This window comes from Balearica regulorum, chromosome 2, assembly GCF_011004875.1.
Source record: "Balearica regulorum gibbericeps isolate bBalReg1 chromosome 2, bBalReg1.pri, whole genome shotgun sequence".
NCBI classification, from domain to species: Eukaryota; Metazoa; Chordata; class Aves; order Gruiformes; family Gruidae; genus Balearica; species Balearica regulorum.
In genome coordinates this window covers 8213286-8222479 of record NC_046185.1, presented here as the reverse complement: position 1 = coordinate 8222479, position 9194 = coordinate 8213286, and the positions used below count along the sequence as shown (strand labels likewise).

The 9194-nt window shown below is 38.9% G+C and overlaps 1 protein-coding gene across 2 annotated transcripts in view; it reads right to left on the bottom strand.

The window, feature by feature from the left end:
* Positions 1-373: 373 nt before the first annotated feature.
* Positions 374-9194, bottom strand: part of ZFAT (zinc finger and AT-hook domain containing) — a 107175-nt gene continuing 98354 nt past the window's right edge. Inside the window, exon 16 of one of the 2 annotated variants that reach the window (XM_075743263.1) lies at positions 374-1735. In XM_075743263.1, coding sequence (XP_075599378.1) covers positions 1496-1735 — 240 coding nt within the window. In that variant the 3' untranslated portion in view covers positions 374-1495. Of the gene's footprint in view, positions 1736-1769; positions 2873-9194 lie in introns of those variants that run through there. The other variant, XM_075743264.1, reaches the window with a different exon arrangement.

The window sequence follows — 9194 nt, the reverse complement described above, 5'->3', positions numbered from 1 at the left end:
ACACATGTAACATCCCTGGGGCTTCTTGTGCACTTTCAAGATTAAAGCAGAGGAAACATAGCTACCACCAAAGTCGAATGATTTACAGTTCTTTTCCATTAACAAATTTAAATTCTCTATCACCACAGATAAGGGAGAAGCTACCACTAAATGTTTGCATTCTGATTTTGTTTAGCATTAACAGAACCCAGCAGACTTAGAAGAGGCAGGCAACCAACTCACTACATTACATCAACTTCGTCAAAAAGCTTTTTTGCGCTTTTCTCCCCAGAAAGCCCATAAATAAGTTCAATCACATAGAAAGGTCCGTCTAGATTTCATTATGCTACTTTCTTGATTAGAGAATACTAACTGGAGGAATAATTTGTCAGAGTCAATGCAAAACAGCATTTTTTACTTAGTCCTGAAAGGGAAGCCAACACTTAAGAAATTAGAGAACTAGAAGAAAACATGACAACTTTGTTATTAATTAATAACTTTTATAGCTCAAATTTAAAAATATTAAATCAGAAACAATTCAAGATTCATGAAGAAAAATCTGGAACTATATACATGCATAATTAAGAATATCTAGATTCTTGTCAATATTTACTTAATTTTTTTGTACAAGTTCTTTCACACAATCATATTTACAAGTATGTCTTTTTAAAACATATGAACATACATCTCTTATAGCATTTACAAATAATTTGAATAGATTTTTTTTTTTCTTAAAAGACTATTTCATTGATTTGACAGATTTGGTTTCATTATACGGTACTGGACAGGTATTTTTCCAGTGGGATGGAAAGAGTAATCATTATTCAGTTATCTAAATAACAGTCATCCTACCAATACCCAGAATTATCATATATGGCTTTAAATACCTCCCAAACTCAAAGGATCATCTCACAAATACAAACTACAGTCCATCCGTGGCATGTTTCTAATTAAAGTCTTGAGCCTTTGTTTCGGTTAGATCCACAACTCTGCAAACGCTTTCTAAGCAGGTACTCAGAAATAGGCAACTCTTCTAATTAAAAACCAAACCAAACCAAAACAAAAAAAACCAAACAAAAACCCCAACCCTACAGTGAAGACAAGCACATATTAAGTATGTATAAAATGGGATGTATGGACTTTTCTAGAAATTCTAGCTACCATTATAGATGTTTTATTACTGTGGGATAACATGCTTTTGAACAGACAATATTTTTGGGGATTTCAGGAATCAAGTGAGATCTTCTTAGAAGGGGAAGAATACTTTTTCCTCAAAATATGAACATTTTTTAGGGGGGGGGGGGGAAAGTCTGAAGAGGTTTTGTATGTAATACATCCAAGTTACTGATACATTCCAAATGGCCAGACCACTATCTAATAACAAGGTCTTGCTTCACAAATTAATTGAAGATTTGTCAGCTTGCTTGCCTTTGGCTGTGTTAGGAAAAAAAAAACCCAACAACCTAAGCTTCTGTCTTTGGCTAATTAAGTAGCCATCTCCTTTGAACACTGTTCTCTATAGCTCCTGCACCGATTGTTCCACAGTTTGTTCTTCTACAGGCTGCATAGCTTCCTGAACATAAACTATGAATTCTGAAGCCTCTCCACCCTGCGTATAGACAGTCACTGTCTCAATTCCCTCCACTTCATCTGATGAGACGACCAGGTGATGCTGCTCAGACAGCTCCACTGAAGCCTGCTGCAGTGTCTCTTGAATCATCAAAGTGTGATTGGCTGATTGCTCCTCTTCTTTTACCTAAGGAGAGATTGAAGAGGTTACAGAAATTTCACCTTTCCAATAAGTACCTGGTATTGTGATGATTAATGGAAATACAGCACAGAAATTAGAAATCAGGTGGTTTTGAAAGAAAATGTCAGTTTTACAGAAAATTTGTTGCAAGCACTTTGATTAGTAAGTGTATAGCTAGATAGAATACTGAAAGCGGTAACACAGCATCTCAGTTATATGCACAGAGAGCTGCAAAGTTCCAGGAACATATAGGTCTTTGGAGACGGCTTTAACTCTGAGCAGTCATTCATGCAGAATCACTCTTATTTAAACAAATCTGAAGTCAAGCAATTCCTCTAGTAGCACTGAGATGAGAATCCATCAAAAACCACATAAAAAACCAAATACTGTACCCATTTCTTTTTTTTTCCTAGCCAACTGCTTGCACATGGAAGTAAAAGTTTCATTGTGAACCTTAATAGACTTTTATTACAAAATTGCGAAATGTAAATATAACTGAAATAGATTCCTAAGACCTACTGTTTGTGAAGCAGCAATTTTTACATTATTGGAAGGATAGTGACAGAAACAATTCAAAATAACAGAATTTTTACTGAACATTTTGCTTCTTGTCAAAAAGGAAAAAAACCCAATTTGGTATCGAATTTCAAGGAGTTCAAACAGCTCTCCGTCAATTATTAAAATAGAGTAGACTTATTAAAATACAGTAGATAAGAAAAAATCATTATTGTTTACCAGATCCATAATAAATTCCTATGCAAAGTACTCCAGGCCAGTAAAAACACATATGAAAACTCTAAGTCATGTGGAGGAAACACATTCTCTGAAGTGTTAGTGATAAAATAATGTACTTTTGAGGAAAGAATGGAATAGCAATTTTTTGGTATTCAAGATATATGCAAGGGCATTTGTTAGATGTTTTCAGTACAATACTACTCCCTGTGTTCATTGAAGAGACCTGTTTTATTTGCTGGATCATAAATGCCAACCCACCTGCAAATGCAACATGCAGTTAATCAAATCCTCCCTTCCTTCTCTTTTCAGAAAATGGGTTGTTTTTGTTAAGGCCTATTTCTCTTTCATTTAGGCTTAGCAAATGTTTTATGAAGCAAGCTTCCAGAGATAAATCATGTTTATTTCTCACTGTAAGAAAATAGCTGATTGAATTTGTAGGAGGTCACATTCTCTACAACAAACACTTTTTTCATATCAAGTGCATCTATAAATTGTCCACTTACACAAACAACAGGGAACGAAGACAGAATCGCTGGCTCACCTACATCTCATGATGGACAGCAAAACTCCATGATATTTCCAAGAACAATACAAAACGTAGTAAGAACAGAACAAAGGATTGATAGATATCAATTTACTGGATCTCAGTGTACCCTTGTGCAGTGTATGGTGTGCTCTTGGCAGCACTAAACTTGTAAGCCGTTTTGAAAAGAATAGGTCAAACATAGTAGATTCCACAAAGTGTGGAATCTAAATTATGTAAATTGGAAAGGGGCTATTTTTTTTTTTTTAGAAGCTGATTCAAAAGTTCTTTTCCAATTGTCATTTATACGACATGGCTTTGTAAACAGTATGTGGTGGGTTGACCCTGGCTGGATGCGAGGTCCCCACCAAAGCTGCTCTATCCCTCCCCTCCCACTGCATCCATTGATCCATAGTCTTGCTTTTCACAGCATGACCACAGGCTTGGTTTGGTGGCAAAAAATTCATCCAGGTTTATGGGTGTGGTGGGTTGACCCTGGCTGGAGGCCAGGTGCCCCCCAAAGCTGCTCTATCACTGCCCTCCTCAGCTGGACAGGGAAGAGAAACTATAACAAGAGGCTTGTGGGTCAAAATAAGGACAGGGAGGTCACTCACCAATTAGCGTCACAGGTAAAACAGACTCAACTAGGGATAATTAATTTAATTTGTTATGAATCAAATCAGAGTAGGATAATGAGAAATAAAACAAAATCCTAGATTGAGAGCAGCCCTGTAGGATTGAGTGCAGCCCTAAGGAGAAGGACTTGGTTGCAATTGCTCCTGGTGTTGCACAGATTTTTTTCCCCTTCTTAATTCTGTTATCCCAGAGGCTCTGCCACCATTGCTGATGGGCTTGGCCTTGGCCAGCGGCGGGTCTGTCTTGGAGCCGGCTGGCATTGGCTCTGTCAGACACAGGGGAAGCTTCTAGCAGCTTCTCACAGAAGCCACCCCTGTAGTCCCCCCACTACCAGAACCTTGTCGCTCAAACCAAATACACAGTAGTATTAGAACAATCAAGCTCAGGAAAATATAATTAAGATCAGTAGTTTTTCTTAAGAGGGGAGCGGGAACAGAAGGCAGAACTACAGCGAAGCTTCCAAGCCTCTGTTTGACTCATTAGAGACCAGCAAGGAGAAGAAGATGTTCTATATGTTTGTTTTCCTGATGCTCTTTTCTAATTTAATTTTTTTTCCCTAAGCAACCATTCCCATTGTTGTATACTGCCTTTTCTTTTCACTTTCTTATTCCATGTTTAAAATATCTGTCAGATGAAGAAGATTTCAGAGATGCCCAAACCCCTCAGGACTTTATATCACTTTGAACTTTCACTCAATTCATCAGGCTATACAAAGCTTTTTCTTGAACAATAACAAGTATGTTCAGGTGTTAAATTATTCAGAAGTCCCAGAGTCAGTATGCCTGTAATATATTGATGAAATATATGTGGATTTTATCTGGTGAAAGATTTAACATCTAAAGAGAATCTTGACATTGTCATTGACCTTAATGCAACAGCACAATCATACCTACTGATGCTGACTCTGGCTTTGTTGCACAGGATTCAGATTATAGGGATAAAACTACAGGAATAGGCTGAAGTCCTTTTCACATTCTGTTTCTTTTACCAAGCATATCTGAACATTTTAATTGAAAGTTACTTTAAACAGTTCCTGCTGAAGTTGCAAGCTCAACAGCCTACAAAAGTGGGTGATCCTGGATGCTTGTCTTGACATAATAAAATTTGCAACCACCCTCAGAAAAACTAATTTATGTTGTCACAAAATGTGAGTATCACCAAAGTAGCCTTTAAGAATGGAAGCTTGAGCCTCTCTTCGAAAAGCAGGGAGTTATATCGTGAAAAGAAACAGTACTGTTAACTAACTTCTCTTGTTCCTCCCCCCCCGCCTTTTTTTTAATTATTAAAGAAACCCTAAGTCCTGCTGAAAGCAATAGGGATTTTGTGAATTCATACACAGGAGTCCCTTTTCAGAACAGTCCTCTCCTCTTTCCTGAGGCTACCTGCTCCAGTGTCAGCTCCTGGTGAAAGAAAAGGACATACACAAGATCTACTAATGAAGATCATAATAGCCAGACAAAAGCCTAATCGCTAGTGAAGTCAGATAGGAAGCTGCAGTTATAAGTGTTAGATAATTAAAATCTTCGCAGCTTCTTATGAATCAGCTCACAATTACAGACTTTGATGCTAGAGACCCTTAAACAAATACACAAATAGCAGAGTCTAAAATTTGGCCCTCTAGTTATGCTAGTGCACTATACATAATCTTCTGACAACATGGCTCAGGCCAGAAAAATGACACTACATTTGCTAAGAGCTGCAAGAACGCACAACACAGTCTAAGAAGGATCTCGTACAGTCTCACTTTAGTCACTTTAAATCAAAACCCATAAATAATTTTAAATATAGTTTTGGGAGTGTACATAAATAACGCAGAAAGGAAAATAAATAAAGCACAGTTGACAAGAAAATGAAATGAAACCAGAATCTCATTCAATTCAACAGCAGCAATCTAATACGTGTTCAGTTTTATATGCTTTTGAAATGAAAATGGCCAATAAAGAAAGTTAATTTAACCTCCCTACCTGACTTTATTGATGTGGTTTTATTACCCTTGTCACACAGGGTAAAGAAGACCAATGCCCTTATTTCTGGTGTTTCTAGCTTCCAGTATCTTTTTTGGACACCTATCTGTAATCCTTTTAGTTTGACAAATCACCACATTATTTTGGTGTATTAGGTTTGCGTGGCAAGGTTCTGGTAGTGGGGGGGCTACAGGGGTGGCTTCTGTGAGCAGCTGCCAGAAGCTTCCCCTGTGTCTGACAGAGCCAATGCCAGCCGGCTCCAAGACGGACCCGCTGCTGGCCAAGGCCATCAGTGATGGTGGTAGCGCCTCTGGGATAACAGAGTTAAGAAGGGGAAAAAAACCCACCAAGAGCAATTGCAGCCAGAGAGAGGAGTGAGAAAATGTGAGAGGAACAACTCTGCAGACACCAAGGTCAGTGCAGAAGGAGGGGGAGGAGGTGCTCCAGGCACCAGAGTAGAGATTCCCCTGCAGCCCATGGAGAAGACCATGGTGAGGAAGACTGTCCCCCTGCTGCCCATGGAGGATGATGGTGGGGCAGATATCCACCTGCAGCCCATGGAGGACCCCATGCCGGAGCAGGTGGATGCACCCAAAGGAGGCTGTGACACCATGGGAGAGACCCACACTGGAGCAGTTCGTGAAGAACTGCAGCCTGTGGGAAGGACTTATGCTGGAAAAGTTTGTGGAGGACTGTCTCCCGTGGGAGGGACCCCACACTGGAGCAGGGGCAGAGTATGAGGAGTCCGCCCTCTGAGGAGGAAGGAGCAGCAGAGACAACGTGTGATGAACTGACCACAACCCCCATTCCCCATCCCCCTGTGCTGCTGCGGGGAGGAGGTAGAGAATTCGGGAATGAAGTTGAGCCTGGGAAGAAGGGAGGGGTGGGGAGAAGGTGTTTATTTAAGATTTGGTTTCACTTCTCATTCATCTACCCTGATTTGATTGGGAATAAATTAAATTAATTTTTCCAAGTCTATTTTGCCCATGACGGTAATTGGTGAGTGATCTCTCCCTGTCCTTATTTTCTCTCCCCTGTCCAGCTGAGGAGGGCAGTGATAGCGTGGCTTTGGTGGGCACCTGGCCTCCAGCCAGGGTCAACCCACCCCATTTGGATATTTACATTTCAAATCAGTTCAATGTTTACATGCTTTTGCGTGGTTCCTATTGGATTGTTCCACAGGGAATAATCTCAAAACATTAATTTACATCCCTCAAATTGATGAAACAGTGGGACAGCTGCCATCAGAATGAATGAAGTCACTGCACTCAATTCTTTTTATTGGCATCTGAAATCTTTTGAAAAGTAGCATCCAAGACCTCTTTTCTGTTTGAGAGCCAGCTGAAAAGCATCTGGCTGCTTATCCTTCACTAAAGAGTGACAGCAAAAGCTGAAGCCACACACAGCTGGCATATTAAATCAATTCAGTACCTGCATAAATATTCTTTACTAGCTAAATGTGTCTCTCACAAAAGCCAATGGGACTTTTGCCCCCATGTCTTCATAAGTAACTCAACATTTCTAAATTATAAATGTTCTTAATTTAAATATCTGAGGACCATCCAAATACACGTAAGAGACATTAAAAATGGGTATCTCTTAGAGGAATCTCTTCTTCTCAAAACAAGCAAGTCTTTTTTAATGTGAGAGAAATTAATTCAAGACACTGAGGAAAATATACTTCTTCTCTTCCCTGAAAAGGTGTAAAAAAAAAAATATTCGCAGTAAGATGCTAAAGCCACTTTCTTATTCTAGAGCTCATCCTGAGAAATAATGAATATGTTCAATTTTCTTTGAAGTCAGCAGGAGTTGCAGGTCCATAGTGTTGAAAACAGTCTTGCTGGGCTTGACCCAAAATCCTCCACAGAATCTCTCCTTTGATTTTGGATTGAATGCTAACTTTCAGTTTACCATTAAGAAGAAAAGTTAATCACTGAGATCTTGCAGGACTTCAAAACCTTACACTAGGTTACAGATGCTCCTATTAATATAAGACACCACAGTAAGAAAATATACAATACAGCTACAGAAAGGATTAAAAGGAAAAGTGAATATAAGCATTCTATATCACAGAGAGCACCTGGGTATGTGATGTGCCAGCTTACGTTGGTGCCTGCAGGACTGTCTCTACCATTTTGTTCAGTGCCATTTGAATAATTTGAACTCTCTCTCTCTCTCGGTTCTAGTTTACATATATTGTGTGAAAAACACACACAGAAAACACACAAAACACTGTAATTTGATCATATGAACCTCTATAATGAGCTACAAAACAATCTGGTGCACAATAGTTTCAGAATAATAAGAGACTTGAATATGAAAGACTTGCTTTGTATAACATAAAAAATGCAAGGTGGCAAACAAATCTTCATACTGGTGATGTAGACTTTTAAAAAGTTTTACCAATTGGCTGTTTGAATATATCCTGACAGAGAGACTGTGACTGGCAACTTCACTCATCTGGCAAAACACTATATCACCAGATTTCCTTCTGAGGAAGTATGGCAACATTGCCATCATATCAAGAGCTCTAGACAGGACAGTAATCTTGATATGATATTTTATCTATATGCTACACAGATGGCAAAAACTCCACAGAGGCTGAGAAAACAGGGCCATCAGCCCCAGTTAAAGCTCTCCTTTGTTGGTACCGTCATGTTAAGCATCAAATTGCTACATGTCCTAAAGCAACCGCAAACTTGACAATCGACCTCTATATAACTTCATGTATTGGCAAATTATCTAGATGAACGCTAGCACCCAGCATCGTGCAGGTACAAATCAGAGCCAGATTGAAATATAAGGTGTGTTGCTGAAGTACAACGTGGAGTAGCCTTTGACATGACAGCCGTGCTAATATTATTAGATATTTATTTTTGAAGATGCGTTACACTATAAAATTCTGTTCTGTGATCACCTTCAAGCTGATGTGTAATCTTTGCTGTGCACTGCTACCGCTGTCACTTTGAAGAAAGTGACTGTTACCATGGTAGGATTTTATTGGAGCCTGAAGAGATCACAGAATAAAAGGATGAAAGGAACTAAAATAAAGGGTGAAATGCATGGAAATCCAATGTTTTCTTAAGCTTGATAAAGATCTGCTTACTTAGGGAAACAGTTGATACAGTTACTCTTCAGAGCAAATTATATAGAAGTCTGGGTTGAAAACAGATTATTGTGCTTTTCAGGAAGAGTTAACCCTACACTCCAAGCTCCACACGGCAGTAAGAACGTCAGTCCTGTCTCTTATTTCTGAATGGGAAAAAAAGAGAAAGAATTCAGCAGCCACTTACTGCTCTTTATTGTTAATGTTAGTGTAGTGCTTTGGACCAGGACCTGGATTGTATCAGGTATGCTACATACAGAAGGTATTTCATGCCCCAAAGGCCTTATAGTTTCAATATAAAACAAGAGACAGTAAGCAGACACAGTAAAAGGGAGGTAGGGGAGTACAACATAAATGAGACAGTGGTAGTTTTGTGTGACAGGCATTAGTATCAATATACCAATAGCTTAACAACGGGTAATTACAGTCATATTTTTGAAAAGTAATTGAGAGAAGACAATGAGGTACAAATTGCTCCTCATTAAAAATCCACATAACTAA